Source organism: Macrotis lagotis, chromosome 3, assembly GCF_037893015.1.
Source record: "Macrotis lagotis isolate mMagLag1 chromosome 3, bilby.v1.9.chrom.fasta, whole genome shotgun sequence".
Classification (NCBI taxonomy): Eukaryota; Metazoa; Chordata; class Mammalia; order Peramelemorphia; family Peramelidae; genus Macrotis; species Macrotis lagotis.
The window spans coordinates 354,180-374,779 of NC_133660.1; the positions used below are offsets into that span (position 1 = coordinate 354,180).

General features: G+C 42.6%; 1 protein-coding gene across 1 annotated transcript; it reads left to right on the forward strand.

Annotated features, from left to right (window-relative positions):
- Nucleotides 1-11,120: 11,120 nt before the first annotated feature.
- LOC141515936 (ras-like protein 1) lies at nucleotides 11,121-15,022 on the forward strand. Its single transcript, XM_074227345.1, has 3 exons — nucleotides 11,121-11,353; nucleotides 12,304-12,833; nucleotides 14,555-15,022. Exons 2-3 carry the CDS (start codon nucleotides 12,319-12,321, stop codon nucleotides 14,679-14,681), a joined length of 642 nt encoding a protein of 213 aa, XP_074083446.1. The 5' UTR covers nucleotides 11,121-11,353; nucleotides 12,304-12,318; the 3' UTR covers nucleotides 14,682-15,022.
- Nucleotides 15,023-20,600: the final 5,578 nt, after the last annotated feature.

Here is a 20,600-nt window from a genome sequence, read left to right on the forward strand (position 1 = left end):
AGAGAAAGTAATCATCTCCCCATTTCTGCTTTTGCAAAACTGACTTTTAGGTCTCAGCAAAGCTCCCATACCAATACTCATGACCCATAAGAGTGGACTGGTGGGCATCCCAGTCTAGTGAAGGGGAAAAGCTCTGATTCCATCTTTCCTTGTATGTCCCTTTAAAAGAAAGAAGAGTAGCAGAGACTAAGGACAAGCCATTGGAAGAGTTAAGACTCAGAAGGCTCAAAAGTCTCTGATAGTTTAGAGCGAGTCTCCGGTTCATGGGACAATTCAAAGAGACCTCAGTGTTCCTTTAGCCCAACCAATAACAGGAAATGCAATCTGACAATTCAAACGAAGTGGTTATCTCACATTGGCTTAAAGTTTTCTAAGGAGGAGGAATGAAATGTAGCTCCCCAGGGAGTCTAAACTCATAAAAGAAAGAAATAATTTTTGAGTATTTTTTTATTCATATCCTTTCATAACTCTTCATCTCAGTGAATCCTTGAAGCAAAAAAAAAATTGGAAATACAAAGTCTGAATGACTGAGAGCAAAGGACTCTATAAGACGATCATCTTTTTAACACTTCTCAGGAATACAATGATCCAAGTCACTTCGAAAAGACTTGTGCAGTGGATAGAGCAGCAGGCCTGGAGTCAGGAAGATCTGAGTTCAAACCCAGCCTCAGACAATTAATAATTGCCTAGTTTTGTGACCTCGGGCAAGTCACATTGCCACAAATAATTAACCTTCAAAAAAAAAAAAGACTTGTGATGTAAAATGCCATCCACATCCAAAGAGAGACAGAGGCTGCCTGCAGATCAAGGCACACTATCTATTCTACTATTTCACTTAGTGATCTCACCAACCTCAAGTGGGTTTAAAGCTAAAAGGTCTGAAATCAACTTCTCTAGTCCAAGGCTCATGTGTGGAGAGGTAAATGCAGAGGGAACAACACCCGTGAAGGGGTGGACAGGTAAGAAACAGGTGTGGTTAATCACACCTGGAGGGATAACAGCCCTCTTAGGTTCCAGGGTTGCCCCCTGTATTCTGGGGATGTCATCATGCCATGCTTCCCAGGCTTGCTCCCCACTGGTCCCTGCCAGTGTTTGGTGCTGCCAGGTTGAAATTGGGGCAAGTGGTGCCTGGTAACCACCAGGCACATGAACCTAGCTGTCATGCCTACTAGGCATTGCCCCCCCACTGCCCTAGAATGCCCATTGCCCAAATTCCCTCCACTTTTCCCATGGGACCACCAAGCACAGGTCCCCTGGACATGAAGTAGTGGGGCTTTTAGAAGATAAATGGCCTAGGAAAAAAGGGATCCCCATGACTTTCTGCCATTTGGAGGTTTGCCTTGTTTGGAATTGGTTTTGTCTCTCCAAGAGGAGAAAAGGGTGGGGATTCCCACTGACCCAGGGGCATGGGGAGAAAGGATCCTGAATTCCTGGGCCCCTGGATTCCTGGATTTATGGGTGAAGGTGGAAGTCTTTTATGACTAGGTGATAGAAAATAACACCAGGCCTGCAGTTTGAGGATCCCAGGTGCTCAGCCAAGAGTGGCAGCTCATGGGTTCTTCAGCCTCCAAGGGCTTGAAACTTACTCTTTTCTCAACTGCTGTGTCTCCTCTCATTTTCTTCAAGCCTGTCAAATCTGTGACAGAGTCCAATAACACCAGCCTGGGCATTCTGTGTTCTGTGTACCTCATTGTCAATGTGTAAATCCCTGGAAAGGACACTGCCAAGGTGAGTGAACTTGTCCACAGTGCTCAGAACTTCTCTATTTGCTGTCATCGATGGTTCCACATATGGAAGGTGTGGTGCTGGCTGGGGGTTCATTGTTAAAATTAGTACAAGCAGCAGAGAATCGATCCAATTCTTTGTTTCATCTTAACTTCAGAGACTACACTGAGCGTACACTCATCTGCAAAAGGAAGATCGTGCACCAACACTCCATTCACTTTTGTCTTGGCTTCTATTTGCTTGAATTTATCATCAGTGTGGAACCTGACCTTGAGGCCATGTTCATCCTTAGTGAAGGCATTTGATAATATAGCTGAAAACATCATGCTAAAAGGTATGGGAGCAAGGGCACAGCCTTATTTCTCTCCTTTAGTGACTGGGAAATCTCAAGAGCATTGTCCACTCTCCAGAACCAGGGCATTCATGCCATCATGGAACTGAAGGACAATACTGATAAACTTCTCCAGGTACCCAAATTTTGACATAATTTTCCATAAACCCTCATGACTGACAGTATTAAAGGCTTCGGGCAGATCTATAAATGCTGTATTTACAGATCTGCTCTGTTCTTGGCATTTGTCCAGAAGTTGTCAAGCAGCAATCACCATATCTATTATTCAAACCTTTCTGAAGCGGCATTGACTTTCAGGGAGGTTGCCATCTTCCAGGGGAAGGATCAGTCTATTGAGAAGGATTCTGGCAAGAGTCTGTCCAATAACAAGTAAAATAGATACTCTCCTGTGTTTATCATAGGGCAATCTATTCTCTTTGCCTTTACAGAGACGGATGATGGGGGCATACTTGAATCTTGGGGGATAACTTCATGCCTGGAAAATTTCAGTCAGCTTTTGGATGAGCAATGGACACCCCACCTAGTAGATCTCACCTGGAATAGAATCGGCACCAGGTTCTTTTCCAGTTGAAAGGAGCCTAATGGCATTCAAAATCTCTTCTTCAGTGAAAACTTCAGCTGGGGCAGATGGAGTGCAACTTGAGGTAAACAGGGCTTCTGCATTGCTTGATGATGTTCTGTGAAACCCACTATGTAAGTGTTCCACCCATCTGTCTAGGATCACGTCCCTACCATTGATCAATGTGGGTCCATCAGCACTGAGCAGCTGAGATGCACTGTGGGTTTTTGGCTATCAATAACATTCAGGGCATCATAAAATCACTTTGGTTTATTACTGTCTGCATAAAACTGAATTTCATCTGCCTTCTTACTGAGCCAAGAGTCTTGCTGCTCTCTAAGCTTTGCTTATACTTTACTTTTGATGGAATTAAGTGCTATCCTGCTGATGAGCTATCCTGATGGAAAACCTGTGGAGCTGTTTTTCATTTAAGAGCTTCTGTATTGGGGGTGGCTAGATGGCACAGTGGATAGAGCACTGGCTTTGGAGTCAGGAGTACCTGAGTTCAAGTCCGGCCTCAGACATTTAATAATTACCTAGTTGTGTGGCCTTGGCCAAGCCAGTTAACCCTATTGCCTTGCAAAAAAATCTAAAAAAAAAAGAGCTTCTGTATTTCCGCATCATTTTCATCAAACCGGTCTTGAGTGTTCTGACCCAGATGAGCCAGGGCAGTGCTGTACACCAAATCTCTGGAAGCTGCCCACTCTTTTTCTGTTCCATTCTTGCCAACTATGTGTTGACTCAGTTTCCCCTCCAAGTTAGCAACAAACTCTACCCTCTCAGAGAGACACTTTAATCTCCTGGCATTAATTCTAGTAATCATTGTGCCTCAGGGTTGCTGCTTTGGTTGAATGTGACTATTTTGCTTAGAGAGGATGAATCTGCAATCAGTCCAGCACTCAGTACTGTACTTTGTCACTCTCACATACTGTCTGTCTCTTCTCCTTACAGTCACATAGTCTATTAGATACCAATGTTTGTGAGGAGGGTGCATCCAGGAAGTTTTATTGCATTTAGGTAAATGGAAGATAATGTATGTGATGAGAAGGTCATGAGATGTGCAACTCTTCAGTAGCAGGTGATCATTGCTCTTGATGTTTCCAGCTCCATTTCTCCTAAGGACTCCCTGCCATGGCTGGAAGTCTGAGCCTACTCTAACATGAAAGTCACCTAGAATTATAAGCTTTAAACTCTGTTTGTACATTGATGATAAGAGTCTCTGGGTTTTAAAAAAATTTTCTTTGACTTCATCAGAGTTCATCATGGTGGGAGAATAGACACTGATGATGGTGGCCTGGCATTTTCCTGGAAGTGGCAATCTCATTGTCATGAGCCTGTCATTCACTCATTTTGATAGGCATTCAAGTATGTTGATTCCATCAGTTTGTGTTGCAAAACTTATCCTAGCTTTGCTGCAGCCAATCCAGAAAAATGTGTATCTAAATCTGACTTCAGTATTTTGACCTTCATTTGCCAGCCTTTTTTCACTCAGGGCAGCTATTTGGATGTGATACCTGCTGAGATCTCTGGAAACAAGAGAGCTGTTCGTGTGCACATTTCATGCCCTGGTGGTGAATGGAATCTTTGTTGAAGTCTATATAGTTTTTTTGTATATTGCCTGAACTATGGGATTCCCTCCTGATATGGTAATCAGTCCAGGGTTTGGTAAGCAGACAATTCTTAGGGCACCTTTTGTTTCTTTTTTTTTTAAATTAAATAATTGACTTATTTTGAATTTACAGTTTTTCCCCTAACCTCCTTTCCCTCCCCCCAATCACCCCACCCCTCACAGAGGGCAGTCTGTTAGTCTTTACACTGTTTCCATGGTATACATTCATTTAAGTTGAATGTGATGAGAGAGAAATTATATCCTTAAGGAAGAAAAATAAATTATAAGAGATCGCAAAATTACATAATAAGATAATGTTTTCTTTAAAATTAAAGGTAATTGTCTTTGGTCTTTGTTCAAACTCCACAATGCTTTCTATGTATACAGATGGTATTCTCCATCTCAGATACCCCAAAATTGTGTAGGGCACCTTTTCTCACCCCGTCTTCATATCATTAGGTGAATAGTTTGATCCTTTAAAGGGCTGCTCATTCATCCAGGGGGCTCCAGAATACCTCTCCTACTCTGAGTATGGGGAAATGACCTTCTGGTCTAGACCACCTGTGTAACAGCTCTCACCATATCCACACTTGGTGCTTCATCACTTGTCTGTCCCTGCAGGACTCTGAGGAAGGTAAAGTATAGGTGATGTCTTTTGATGTCTGGGTAAATTGAATTTAAATGAGGGAGAGTAAGATGAAGTCATCGGCCTCACTCTCTCTTCCAAAGTCATCATGATCCAGTGGCAAGACAGACAAGACAATTGATGATGGCTCTAGATGCAGTGGATGACACTGGCATCTTCCATGTCTCACCAAGGTCTAAATGCTCCCCAGCACCTGCTTCAGTTTCCTTCATGGCCACTGGAAAGAAGTGTTTTCATATGCCCATTCCACTAGTGGAAGACTTCACACGCTTGGGGGAGACAACCCCATAACTCACCGAAGAGTTTTGAGATACCTTTAACCTGCCAAAACATTTTTGTGGTGTGTGGCCACTGTACATGTTAGAGCTTCTTGGAGCCACAGGTGAGAGTCAGGTGGTTCAGGTGGACATCAAAGGTGGAAAGCAGGAGCAGTTAGGTGGTGCAGTGGATAGAGCACTGGTTTCAGAGTCAGGAGGACCTGTGTTCAAATCTGGCCTCAGAAACATGGGGAGGTCACTTAACCCCATTGCCTTCAATAAATAAAACTGAAAAAAAGAAGGTGGAAAGCAGCCATGAAATGGACTCAGCAGTCATCACGCTAAAGGTTACTTAGTCTTTCTTGAACATCACTCAATACCCCAAGAAGAACATTATACACACAATCAACAACATGGGAGATGATCAACTCTGATATCCTTGTTCATTTCAGCAACACAATAATCAAAGACAATTCTAAAAGACATGATGGAAAATGTCATCTATATCCCTAGAGGGAATTGTAGAGTATGAATGCAGGCCAAAGCTTAATATATTCAATTTTCAATAGTCATCTCATGTATTATAGTATTAATTGCTCTCTAAATGTTTTTTCTTCCTTATGGATTTGATGCTTCTTTCACAACTTGATTAATATGGATCTAGATTGAGCATAATTGCACATGTAGAACCTATATTTGATTGTTTTCTGCCTGGGGAGGGCAGAAGAAAGGGAGGGAGGGAAAAAATGTAGAACTCAAAACCTGGTTAAAAATGAGTGATGACTACCACTGCATATGGTCAGAAAGACAAATTTAAAAAAAAGATCTCTCAGTATTGTCCTTGATCAGTGTACTGAGAGGAGCTGAGTCCATCATAGTTGATCACCAATGTTGTTCTTAATATGTACAATGTTCTCCTGGTTCTGCTCATTTCACTCAGCATCAGTTCATGAAAGTCTTGCCAGACGTTTTAGAAATCCACCTGCTCATGATTTCTGATAGAACAATAGTCCTCCATCATATTCGTATCCCATAACTTCTTCATCCATTCCCCTATTGATAGGCATCCCATGAATTTCCAATTCTTTGTCACCACAAAAAGAACTGCTATAAATATTTTTGCTTTAAATAGTGGTATTGCTGGATCAGAGTATGCACAATTTTATTGCTTTTCAATTGCTCTTTGTTGACAACTCTACCAACAGTACATTATTGTACCATTTGTACCCCATCCTCTCCATCACTGGTCATTTTCCTTATGAGTCATTTTAGCCAATCTGATAGATATGATGTGGTATCTCACATTTGTTTTAATTTGCATTTCTCTAATCAATAGTGATTTGGAGCATTGTTTCATATAACTTTAGCTACATTGATTTCATCAGAAAATTGCCGGTTCATATCATTTGGCCATTTATCAAATAGATAATAACTGAAGTTGTTATAAATTTGACTCAGTTACCAGCCTTCATCTTGGTTACAGTGGTTTTATTTGTGGAATTTCTTTTTTAATTTAATGTAATCAAAATTAGTTATTTTTCATTTCATAATGTTCTGCATCTCTTGCTTGGTCCTAAACTCCTCCCTGTTCCAGAGATTTGACAGATGGACTATTCCTTGTTCTCCTAACTCCTTGGTTTATGGCACAACCCTTCATGATCTAAATCCTATACCCATTTTGACCTTCTTTTGATATAGGGTGTGAGATGCTATCTATGCTTTGTTTCTGTGGGACTATTTTGCAGTTGTCCTGCATTTATCATCAAATAGTGAGTTCTTATCCCAGAAATCTGAGTCTATGGGGTTTTTGTACCATTGATCACCACAGCCATTTACCACTGTTTCTTTTGCACCTAATCTCTCCCATTGATCTGCTTCTCTGTTTCTTAGCCAGTTCCAGACAGTTGTGGTGACTGATGTGTTATAATATCATTTTAGTTCTGGTGTAGCTAGGCTACTTTCCTTTGCATTTTTCCCATTACTTCCCTGGACATTCTAGACCGTTTTCTAATCCTAATCCTAACCATCGCAATTCTTGTCTCCTGACTCTAACCGTATATATGTGTCAACCTTATTCCTAATCTTAAATTCATTTCATTGGCCACCCTACCCCCAAATTCAGTTCTACCTCGACCCCGGCTTTTAGTGTGGTTTATTTTCTTTTAAGGCTCTGATGGTCTGAACAGTCTTACTTAGGTACTGGTGATTGGAAAGACAAGGCTTCCAACACATCCGTCAAGAATTTATTTCTGCATTCACACTAAATTTGGTTCTAACTCTATTCCTAACCCAAACTCCAGTTTACCAGTGGGTAAATTTGGGCAGTTTTTTCAGGATGCTGAAAATCCCCACTATGCTTCCATTGCAAAAGCGTGTTAGCCCCATGACCTTTAATAGACCTATAGACATTTAGTTTGAGTGTGTCTTTCTTCTTGCAACATACTTTCTAGTATATGCACAACAGTCTTCTTTCTGGACATTTAAATCATTTTTTTATAAAACACATCAGAATTTTATTGCTTGAAGAATACAGCATATGAAAGCATATGAATGTACAAAGGAAAAGTCACAAGGATCCAAACATCATACATACCAGATGCAGGAAAATGTTAACCTGAACTCTGCATCAGAAAGAAAAGTGTGAAAAATATCTAAGTTAAGAAAAAGATTGACTTAAAATAGAAAGTAAGGATATTACAGTACAAATTAGAAAAGCCAACACTGTATATTAACATATGATTACTCTCAACTAGTTTTACTACCTTTGGTACTTATTGATCCCTTTAAAAAAAGAGCTGCTGACTCAGGTCTTACCCAACATACTTCATGCAATAACCATGAAATAATTGCAACTTAAACACTCCAACAAAACTAATCTTTTCTTTGGGGGAGGAAGGGTGGTATGTCAAAAAAGGGGAGGGGGGTGTAATTTAAATCAGTTTCTTGGCATGATACCCAGTTACTTTCTTGAATCCTTGGACTAGTTTACAGCTCCACCCATAATGTACTAGGCTGCCCATCTTCACTCAACTCTTCCAACTTTGACATTTGCACATTTTGTCATCTTTCCCATTTTGCTGGACATGAAGTAAAGCAACATGATTGCCTTTATTTCCAGTTCTTGCATATGAGCTACTTTTGGTTGTGGGAAATTTTATGAAATCAACATTTTCTACTCTATGTTTTATTATTAACTCTCAGCTTTCTTTGCTTGTTCAGAATTTACTTCCTGCCCATTTCTATCATGTCTATCATGGATCCATTTTGAGTTGGTTGTTGAAAAGGGTTTATGATGTTGATCTAAAGCCTAGTTTCTGTCTGACTACTTTCCATTTTTCCCCCGATTTCTTCTCAAATAGGGAATTTTTTTCCTAGAAAAATGATGCTTAGGGTTTTCCTGAATTCCGAGTCAATAAGTTAAAAAACTGATCCTTTTAATCCAACATTCTTCCCTAATAGTATGGCAGTTCAAGGGGTTTTTCTTTTGGTATTTTATTATTCCTATGCTGAATCTGTGGGATGAATAAGGGGATATGATGCCTCCCCAGAGCTCACAAATGGGAGCAGAAGGTGAAGACCCAGTGGGTCTCTGGGAACACTGGGAGGGGGCCCAGAACCCACTGCTCTGCTATGTAGCCAGAGGGTTACATTATCCTCTCTTCAGGGTATTGGTAAAGGAGAAGTCAATTATCAGTCCATGAAAGTGTCAGGGAAAATGTATCCCAAGAGTTGGGGGACATGGGACGTGGGAGAAATTGAGATTCTACCTTCCAGGACAAGCTTAAGATAGTCAATGACTCTTCCCTCACAGATTCCTCATCCCCAGGGTACATTTGCCTGAAACCCCTGAGTGTGTCTTTCTTCTTGCAACATACTTTGTTGTATATGCACAACAGTCTTCTCTCTGGACATTTAAATCACTTTCTTGGCATGATACCCAGTTAGTTCCTTGAATCCTTGGACCAGTTTACACATATCTTCTCCAGCTTTACTGTGAGATGTGGATCTATACCTCGGTTTTGTCATACTATTTCCAGTTTTTCACAACAATTTTTGTCCAGTACTGAGTTTGTCAAATAGTAGATTGTTGTAGTCATTTACTGCAGTTTCTTTTGAACCTATCCTAATGCACTGATCCATCCCTCTATTTCTTAACTAGTACCAGGCAGTTTTGATGCCTGCTGCTTTATAGTATAGTTTGAAATCTGGGAGAGCTAGGTCACCTTCCTTTATATGTTATTTCATCAGTCCCCTTGCTATTCTTGCTCTTTTGGTGCTTCAGATGAATTTTGGGACTATTTTTTTCTAGCTCGGTAAAGGAATTATTTGGAAGTGTGATTGGTATGGCACTGAATAAGTAATGTTATTTGGATAGAATTGTCATTTTTATTATGTTAGTTCAACTGCACTGTGGGCATCTAACATTTTCCCCAATTATTTAGATCTGACTCTATTTGGATGAGACCTTTATAATTATGTTCATTAAGTTTCAGAGAACTTAATGTTGTCTAGTTACTTTAAATGGAATTTCTCCTTCTATCTCTCACTCTTGGGCTTTGTTGTTCATATATAGAAATGCTGATGATTTGTGTGGGTTTATTTTCTCTCCTGCTACTTTGCTGAAATTGTGAATTGTTTCACAGTTTTAAGATGATTTTCTCAGGTTTTTCTAGGCATACCCTCTTCTCATCTGCAAAAAATGAAAGTTTTCCTTCCTTACTGCTACTTCTGATTCCTTCAATTTCTTTTTCTTCCCTTATTGCTACTGCTAGCCTTTTCTAATACTAGACTGAATAGTCACAGTAATCATTGGCATCCTTGTTTCACCCCAGAATGTATTGGAAATGCTCTGAGTTCATTCCCATCAAACATAATATTTGTTGATGGTTTTAGATAGATACTATTCATTATTTAAGGAAAACTCCATTTATCCCTAAACTAGTGTCTTTAATAGGAATGAATGTTGCATTTTTATCAAAGACTTTTTCACTCTCTCTTGAAATGATCATATGATTTTTGTTGGTTTTACTACTGATATGTTTCATTATGTTGAGTTTTTTCCTAATGTTGAACCATCCCTGCCTGCCTGGTATTAATCCACCCCGATTAGGGTGTATTATCCTGGTAATAACTTATGGTAGTCTCTTTGCTAAAATTTTGTGTAAGAGTTTCCCACCAATATTTATTAGGGAGACAGCTATGGTTCTCCTGGTCGGTCACCACCCCACCTCGCTCTCCCTGTGTCCAGTGTGGTCCTGCTGAGACTCCCTTTCCCCAGCATCGGTTCCACCTCAGGGTCCTTGGCTCTCAATCCTCCACCACTGGGATGTTCCAGCCTTTTCAGGTTCCAAGAGTCAGGGAGAGGAAGACCTGGAGGTCAGAGAGGGACCAGGCCAGCAGATCTTTGACCCAGAAGTGGAGGAGACATCCTTGGGCTAAGAGGGGAACAAATTGGGAAATGGTGAGGGAGAGTCTGAGGGAAAACTGGGAGCTGCTGTCTTTCCCTGGGACCAGATCAGGAGCCAAGGCGGGAGCTAAAGAGGGGAGAGATCATGCCAGTAGACGTTATGGAGCAAAGAACTGGGGCATTAGGTGGAGCAAGCTGCCCTGTGCAGCCTGAGGAGAGCTGGGCTGGGGCGGGGGGGGGGGGGGACCTGGCTGGGGGACCTGGGGGGGGGGGGGGGGGGCTGGGTTACCTGGCTGGGGGGGATCTGTGAGAAGAGAACATTGGACTGAAAATCCGCTCGCATCACAGTGAACAGCTGGATCTGTGCCAACGGGCATCCAAGCACCACGCTTGCCTGCCTGGGGGGCCAGGTGCGACCCGGCCTGAAGCTCTGCAGCCTTCTGGCTCCGGGCCTACTGGATACTTTGTTGCAGCTCCAGCATCCTTCCAGCCGGCAGGGACCCCTCCCTTGGCCCGTCCATTGGTCGGACCCTCCCAGGCCGGGACTCCACGCGGCCCCCGGGGGTAGCCGGGCCAGGCGGGGAGGCTCGGGGCGGGGCTTCGCGGAGCAGTGGGGGGCTGGCTCCACGGAGATCACCCGGACGGAGCTTCTGGGCCAGAACCTTAAGCGGCGAAAGAGGGGCTGCCACGGAGTCCCCTCGCCAGACCCGGCTCCTCTTTGCAGCGGACGCCTTGACCCCCTCGTCCCTCACGATCCTGGGGCACCTTCCTGCTCGGCTTCAGCTCCTCCAGGAAAGGGTAAGCAGAGGACCGGGGCCTGAACAGTCCTGGGGCGTGAGGCTGGCCGCCTTAGATGAGTTCCCGGGATTGGGGGCCGGGTAGCTGGGGAGGGGTGAGCCCCATTGCCCTCCGCCGCCCTCGGGCTGCTTGTGGGGACCCCTGAGCAGAGGGAAAGAACACGGGGAGGCCCCGGGAGCCCCTATTCTCTGAGCACAGCAGGGGGGCTTGCCGCGAGTCCGCAGGGGGAGGGGCACGGCTTCCAGAGGTGGAAGCTCAACCAGAAAGGAGAAATGACCCAAAGGCTTTGGTCCCCTCTGCCACATGTGCCAAAGGTGTAGAACCAAGCCAGGATCCGGTCACAAACTCGGCCCCTAGAAACAGCGAACCAGGCCTTTGAATAATTCTAGGCCCTTGGGGGTCCAGAGAGTCTGAAGAGATGGGGGGCACTGTGAATGCCGCTTAAGTAAGGTGGGCGGTGACCACGACCCTCTTTAGGGGTGGTGGGCAGTGCCTATTTAGTCCTCCCTGGAAGGACGAGGAGATGGTACATTCTTGGGTCCTTGGTGAGAGTACAGGAGACTGAGTGACCCTGAACCCCAGACTGACTTTGAGAAGATAGCTCCCGTTCCTTGGTGGGGATTCTGATGCAGGAGCAGCCCAGGGGCATCAGAGAGTGGTACCCCAGGGCCCGGCACTGTGGTCTTCGGGAACTCCTCACAATGAGGTTGAATGAGAGTGAGCATTGTTTCTGGGGACCTGGCCCTAATTTGAGACTGTGGGTGCTTCCCAAGGACCCCTGCTAGGGAAGGTTAGCCTGCCTTGCTTGGCTTGGAGTAAAGGATGACAGGAAAGGAGGGGCCCTGAGGCTGGGCTTTAGGGAAGTGATGAGGAGGGATCTGGAGAGGTACAGTGGTGGCCTAGGGTCCCCCAGCTCTCACAGGCTCCCTCTTTTGTACTTGCCTTCTCAGGTGACCATCCAGGCCATGACACCATACAAGCTGGTGGTGCTGGGCAGCTCTGGTACAGCCAAGAGCGCCCTGATCATCCGCTTCCTCCAGAACCGCTTCGTGGAGCAGTGTGAGCCCACTGTCAACCACTTGTATGAAGGGCAGCTAGTGGTGGATGGGGAGCCCTGTGAGTTAGCCATCATGGATACCTCCGGAAGGGAGCTTTACTGGGACCTGCGCGAGGACTGCATCCGCTGGGGCCAGGGCTTCCTCTTTGTCTACTCTGTGGACTCCTTCATAACCTTTATGGATATGACCCTCTTCCAGGACCAGCTTCGGAAGGTCAAGGGCACCAGTCGGGTGCCCATGGTGTTGGTGGCCAACAAGGTGGATGAGGCCTACTGGATGGTGGACTCAGAGTTGGGTCAAGATGCAGCTAAGAACTTTGGGGTACCCTACGTGGAGACCTCGGCCAAGACTGGGCAGGGCGTGGAGCAGGCCTTTGAGGAGCTGGTTCGGGAGATCCGGCTGTCCCAGGACCAGGGCCGCAGGTTCGTGCCTTGCAGAATCATGTGAGCTGGTCCTGCCACCACTCCCCTGGGTGTATCTCAACCCCTGTCCTCTTCCTCCTTCTTCTGTTTGTTTTTTTCCAGACTCCTCAGGGGCACCCCCTCCTGTTGAACCCCAGAGATTGCAGGTCAAAAGGGCCTTGGACTAGTTCACTGTGTAGGTGAGGGTGCTAGGGATTCTGAAGCTGACCCCTTTGGGGAGAGGGGCATTGGTCTTTAACTCCAAAAGTGCCTTTTCTTGTTCTAAGATTTATGATGAATAAAGACATTTGGTTTGTTTCTAAGTGTGTTGCTGATGGTTTTCTCAGGAATCTGTGTGCTTAGGGCAGGAAGAACAGGAGGGCAGTATGGCCCAGGGAGAGATTCGGGTTTGGGAGTCAGGATGGCATGGGGATTTTAACTGGGAGGGAATAAATACAGGAGAAAGCCTCAGAACAATTCCTTGACCCTACCTGCTGGGTCTGAGGCAGGTCCCCCCAGGATCTGGGCCCCTCTTTCCTCACACAAGGGCAAAACATGTTCCCCCCCACTCAGTGTTGTTTGCTTGGTGATCTTAGGTCATTTCTAAAAACTGGCTAAGAATGTGTGACTTTGAAAAACTATTTTTGTTTTAGAATGTTGTCTTTTTCTTCCCTGATGACATTTCTGAGTATTTCAAAATTATTTTATTGATTTATTTTTGCCACTATATGCAAATATAGATTTCAACTATCATTTTTTGCAAGGTTTTGAAACTGATATTTTTCTGCCTCCCTCCTGTCTTCTGTTCCTCCTCCCCCTGACCTAATACAAAGCAATCTAATATAGGCTGTAGGGTGATTATTTTCCATTCTAGTCATATTGATCAGTCTGATAGGTGTGGTGTGCGATGGTTCTCTACAGTTGTTTTAATTTTGCCTTTCTCTAATCAATAGCGATTTGGAACATTTTATGAAATACTAATTAAAGATAGCTTTGATACCTTCATCTTAGAATCACTGTTGCATCAATTGGGAATGACTCATATTCTTAAAAATTTGACTATTCTCTATGGGTGTATAGGAATATACACATTAGCTAAACAAATTGCTGGAAGGTGGCTTATATGTCAAAGAGATAACGAGAGAGTGATGAGGAAAGCAGTGCCCAGTGGGAGGCAGATCAGTCTGAAGCCCTTCCAGAGCATCCAGGTGGATTATACTGAGATGCCACCCATGGGAAAGTTAAAGTATTTATTGGTCATAATGCATCACCTTACTGGCTGGTGGAAGCTTACCCCTCAAGCACAACCACTGCCTCTGGGGGTCAGTAAGGCCATCTTAGAGCCAAATCATTCTTCAATTGGGGCTGGTGAAAAGGATTGACTCTGATAATGGGACACACTTTACATCAAAGGTATTAGAGAATATTATGAGTTGCATGGGCATGCATAGGGAATTTCATGTCCCATGGCATCCTTCTTCCAGCAAGGTAGAAAGGATGAACCAAACATTAAAAAAATCAATTATTGAAGTTGGGGCTTGAGACACAGTTACTGTGGACCCAGTGTCTCTCAATTGCTCTGTTGAGGGTGAGAACAGCCCCCAGAAAGACCATTGGATTCTCCCCATATGAAATGTTGTTTGGGTTACCTTATATGGGAAGGGGAACTGAACTCTTCACTCTGGAAAACAAAGACAAATTTTTCAGAAATTACATTTTGGTGGTTTTGTCTTCCCTAACAGATCTTTGGCATATATGTGTGTTTTGCCTCAGACTCCATCATTAGAGTTTCCAGTATATCCTATCAAGCCTGGTAATTGGGTGCTCATAAAGACATGGAGAGAGCTGAAACTTCATCGATCCTGTTAACTACAGAGACTGCTCTGTGGATGGCCAAGTGGGGTTGGACTCATTATACTAAAATAGAAGGACCAGTGAGCAAACCCAAGACTGGAAGGTTCATGGAAATCCAGACCCCTAAAGATTATTCTTCATTGATGTTCTTTGTGGAAAGGCACTAACGACTGGCAAAAGTGGACTGACTCATTGCTGGGTAGTGTCTGGGGGACGGTTTTCTGTATCCATATTGTACCACTAGAGAGGGGAAGGGGGAGATGGAAAAGGAGACACATGGCTTTGAGAACAAATTGAGATTGGGTTTTCATGGGACAGAGCTATATCACACCTGAGTCTGTGAGTCCTATCTAGGGAGAAAAGCAAAGGGGGTACTAGAAGTGGTGGGAGGTTCTTGCTGAAGGACACCACTATGTTGGCCCCTGTTTTTCTAGTCCTCGTTGGTTTGGTGAGGGCTGTATATACAGCCCCAGCTCCTGCCCCCTGGGGATAAGAAAATAAATACATCCAGCTGATGGAAGTCATTGCCCAGACCTTCAGTGTGACTGACTGTTGGATTTGTGGTGGTCCACAGCAGCTTGGGAACTGGCCTTGGGTGCCAGTCCCCCTGAGTCCAGCCTGGATTCTCAGTTCCCGGTCAGAGGTTCATCGTGGAACAGGATTTTGGTCCAGAGAAGAGAAGAATCAGTGGCCTTTGACAGTCAGTTCAGGGTGACTATTGTTTACACCAGCCTGGACAGGGCAATTTCTTGGGGAGCATCAAATGTCTGGACTTATATCCAGAAGCAAGTTACCTATACTCTGGATTGTACAATTTACAGGGATAGATGGACCAAGACTCATGTGCGATGTAATGATGGGACCTGGATCCCCTGTAAAGATGTACAAACTGGGGGACTTGTTAAGGGAAACTGTGATTATGAGTTAGTGTGGACCTGCAAGCAAAGTGCTGAAATGGCCATTTGCAAGAAAAGATTTTTCTTCATTACAATGAGCTATTGCAATGATATGGAAGGGGGGAAGGCAAGGGGGAATGAGGGAATCTTCGCTCTCATCAGAGGTGGCTAGGAGAGGAAACAGCATATATACTCAGTGGGGTATAGACATCTGGAGTAAGAAGGAGAGGGGGGGATGGGGGGATGTGAGTAATGGAGCAGAGGATGGACCATGGGGGGAGAGTGGTCAGATAACACATTTTCTTTTTTACTTCTTCCAAGTGTCTGGGATTGGAAGGCCTGGCTGGGACCATAGGGCCAGGTGGATGCTGGGCCTAAGGGGTGGTAGGCGGGGCTAGGGGCCTCTTGGTCCCAGGACCAGGGATCTGTTTGCTGCGTTATTCAGTGACCCTACAACAGAGTCAGAGTGAAAGGAGAGAGAAAATATAGTACATGGCGGTGGAGAAATATGAAAGGAGGGAGTTGCGTTCAGCAATGGCAATGGTGGAAAAATATGGAAGTAACTTTTGTGATGGACTTATCATAAAGAATATGATTCACCCATGACAGAGTTGACAGAGTTGTTGGTGTTGGAACAAAGACACAAGCACATCATCATCATCATCATCATCATCATTATTATTATTATTATTATTATTATTATTATTATTATTATGTGGTACAGAGTAAATGGGGCTGGGTGGCCTGCCTGGGGCTGCATAGCAGGGTGATCGTTGGGTGTTTGAGGCTGGATTTGGACCTGGATGCTCCTGGCTTAAGGGCCAATGCTCTGTCCGCCACCCAGCCACCCCTACTATTATTACTATTTTATTTTATTTTGTGTCTTTTTTCTTATTTTGGTTTTTGCAGGGCAGTGGGGTTCGGGTGGCTTGCATGTCACATGGCTAGGTGATTGTTGGTGTACAGGGCCGGATGTGGGCTCAGGTGCTCATGGCTCCAGGGCTGGTGCTCCATCCATTGTGCCACCTGGCCATACCTACAATTACTAATATTATTTTTTTAAATATTAATTTTTTCTCTCCCCCTTTATCACTCAAGCGAGTCTATATGGGGAGTGGGTATTTCATTTACTCTTAAACAAGAATATTTTATTAATGTATTAAAACATTTGTACAAAATGAGAATAAAGATTAAAGAAAAAAAAGAAATATAAATTTCATCCTAAAGAATATCAGATTATACATTTGTTTGTCATTGATTCAACCAGAGCAGTTTACCTGTCTTTTAAGAATGTTTCTATCTAATACATGACTTGAAAGTCAGCCTTTGAGATGCTCATTTGAAGAGATCTTACAGACAAGACCTTTTGTCTTTGATCTATTGAAAAAGGACAGTCCCTGTGGGGAGACATAGATAAGCATTTCTGAACCTACTTTCCTAAGTTAAAGCTAACAGAATTATTTTATTTTTAATCAGAACTATAGAGAACAAGAAATATTAATAAACTATTAAGGATATGAGAGTAGAAACTTCCTTAAATCTTCCATAGAATTAACTTTTAAAGCCCTGGAAAGAAAACAAGCAATTCCATTCTAAAAACCTGGAAAGATTTACATGAGTTGCTACAAAGGTGATATTAGGCGATCATCTGGGACGGACTTAGCCTTTCTTAGCCATCCAGTGGCCCAAGTCAACTCTAAAGATCTTAAGACAGAGGCTCTAATCCATGCCCAGAGAAAGAGCTGAGGGTATTCTGAATTTAGAGGGGAGCCCTACTCATCAAAAGAATGAATCCTATCCCTAGCCTGAGAAGATCAAGATTTTGACCCACTGCCCCAATCTACATATCCTTAGTTACCCCTTCTTTGCTCCTTGAGCTACACCCCTTATCTATAGATCCCTCTTCAATTCAGATAAAAGTCCACTGTCCTGACTTTATTTTTTTCCTGAGGTTTCCTTTGGTGTGGAAGTGTGAGTCTATGTTTTCTTTCACATGTTTTGCATGACAATGGGTCATTTAGGATTTAGAACCCAATTTCTTGCCAGGGAGCTGGGCTAGAGAAAGGCAGAGAAATAGGAACTCAGAACTTCAGAAGAAGGTTAAAAATGGATTTTATCTGTTAGGGAAGGGGAAGAGTAAACTACTAAACATATAAATAAATTTTTAATTTTAAATATAAAGTCATTGAGTGTCGGTATGTGTGTATGAGGGGAGTAGGGGGGTTAGGGTTAATTGTGCTGCTATTTTTTCCTAGTATTGAATTAGCCCTGCCTGATTTTCAGCTATACAACCAGGTGGGTCACACATAGGAAGCAATTTTTTTCCTTTTTAAGCTTGTTAGCATTTCCTCACTGTTTAATATCATTTTTTTTCCTTTAAGGATTCATTGAGGAAATCGGTTAGGATTTCTATTTTGGTGTTCGACTGAGGATTTTTCACTTGTCCCCCCCCCCCCATAATTGCCCACAATAGCTCTAGTGTGGGTCTGGACATGAATTTACAAGAGTCATGTCAGGTAGAAAAATACATCCAAACATATGAGGTTGGGAAGTGAAAATTTACCAACTTTATTTTTGGAAACTCAGACTTTTTATAGCTAAAACTTATTTCACTAATGACCAGTTAAAGGAGACCCAGTTTCACAATTTCCTGGATAAATTTACAATATTTGTTCTTAGAAATCTGCATACTTCTCTATCAGAAAAACCTTTTACAACCACCTCGGGAGCCACAGATTATCCCAGGTCAGAGTACACTGGTGAGCCAACAGATCCATACAATGAACAATAATCCATACATGTCCCTGATGGAAAAAGTCACCAAGGATATGTGTATATCACTCCCAGGGGCTGACTCGCTACAGATTCTCCCTTCTTAGGCATGCTGAAGCTTTAGGTGGTGTGTTAGGACATCTATGTTTTGTCCCAGACGTTTAAGACAAATGGACATAATACACAATATCAATAATAATGCAAAAATACCAGGAAGCATGCTCACTAATAAATTCATAAAATGAAAAGGATGAAACCTATTAACAAAGTTAAACAAATTATCCATACCTGAGTCTATTTCCATTCTAGGTGCCAATGTAATATCATTAACCATTTTATGCAATTGATTCATATCCATAGTTATAGAATCATTATACCATATTCCATTTAAATAAACATATTATCCCATAGAATAAGTGAAGTGTTATATTTTAAAGGAGTAACACAAATAGCAGGGAATCTATAACCACATTGCAATTGTTCATTACAGAGGTTTGCAATGCATTAATCAAATGATAAAGATAGTCATCAATTCTCTCCTGAGCATTTTCTGATAATTCTTGAATATATTTAGCTTCCATTTTTTCTTTATTCCCTACTCGTACAAAAATAGTCACCAAAGTAGAAGCTATAATACTTAATATTCCAAATACAATGCAACTAACACATCTCTTCTGCCTAATTCTCGTTAATGTCTTTTCTTAGAACTCATCAGCAGGAGACATATACCAGCCTTCTACCTTGGTGGGTATTATAGCAAATTTTGGTTGTCTTATCATGAAAACAACATCATCATCTACCACTTCCTTATTTATACATGCTGAGATAGTGCAATTGTAACAGTTAACAGTATATCCCACCTTTTCTCTGATAATATTGACATCTTTGAAAGATCCTATCATGAAGGCAATATCTGTTCCTGTGCATGCAGTCACAGACAATTTCTTTTCTGCATAAGATATTTTGTCCAACATCTTATTCCATTGTTAATACCTTATCTCATCTATAGCTGTCATAGCCTTCCATATCTCTGAATTAGCTAACCCTATTTCTGGGTATATCATTGGTTTAATATAGCCTGGAATACCCCATGGAACAACTCTATCAGGAGAATTCCACACTTGTAGCAAAACAGAATGATCATAAATTCTTCTATGTGGGGTATGATAGGCAACCAAGGGTGAAAAATGCTCATTTTTGAAATCCCAAGCATGTAAATTTTTTTTTAGGTTTTTGCAAGGCAAATGGGGTTAAGTGGCTTGCCCAAGGCCACACAGCTAGGTAATTTTAAGTGTCTGAGACCGGATTTGAACCCAGGTACTCCTGACTCCAAGGCCGGTGCTTTATCCAATACGCCACCTAGCCTCCCCTAAGCATGTAAATTTAAACAAGGAAATTCTGTAGGAAATATCCCTCTTCCCTCAATACTTTATACAATGGAACTCCTGATATTTCTAAGGTCCTAAATGTTCCCATGTTATAAATATTTGGATGAGTTGAATGTTTGGTTTTACTTAATTTAACACATGGTTCAATAGTATATGTTTTACAAAACATAGGTGTCACAGTATTTAAACCAGAAAAATTATTCCTCACTTTTTTTCTCAGCATATCTTCTTTGATATATCCAGTAGGAACTTTGTTATATCCTGAATAATCTGCAGTTTCCCCAGTTAACACAATTTCAGCCATACTTTCTCCCCATTGTAGAGTCGTGACCCATGGAGGGGTTTGAACATAAGTCCAATACTCAATACCTTCTACAGTTCCCACATTGTTCATGAGTAATGTAAGCATCATAAATTGTCCCATAAGTCCATGATGTATTCTCTCATTTTTTCCTTTCCTATTTCTTAAGTTTAAGTTATTCATTTCCTTTATTACTTGATTCATCTGGTCTGCATTGTCTGATGTTTCTTTCTAGTACCCAGACAGTTTCTCCATCTGTGGACAAAACAAAAGCATACCCTCGACCCCAGGTTAATAATGGATCCAGCCATTTTCATTGTTGATGCATTCGGATCCTTCCATGTGACCATGCTTTTCTCTTCATGTTGAATATCCTTAAAAAAATCTTTCTTCAGGTGTTAATTTTTTATCATTCAATGTTAAGAAATTCATGGTATATAAGGCAAGATTTACCCTCCTTCCTTGTTTCCCCTTTGTCTCTATATATTCCCCCTTCTTTTGCACTTCCAACAATCCCTTAAGGTATTTATGTTTTCTTTCTACTAAAGCTTAGAGAATACCTGTAATATGTTTTGTA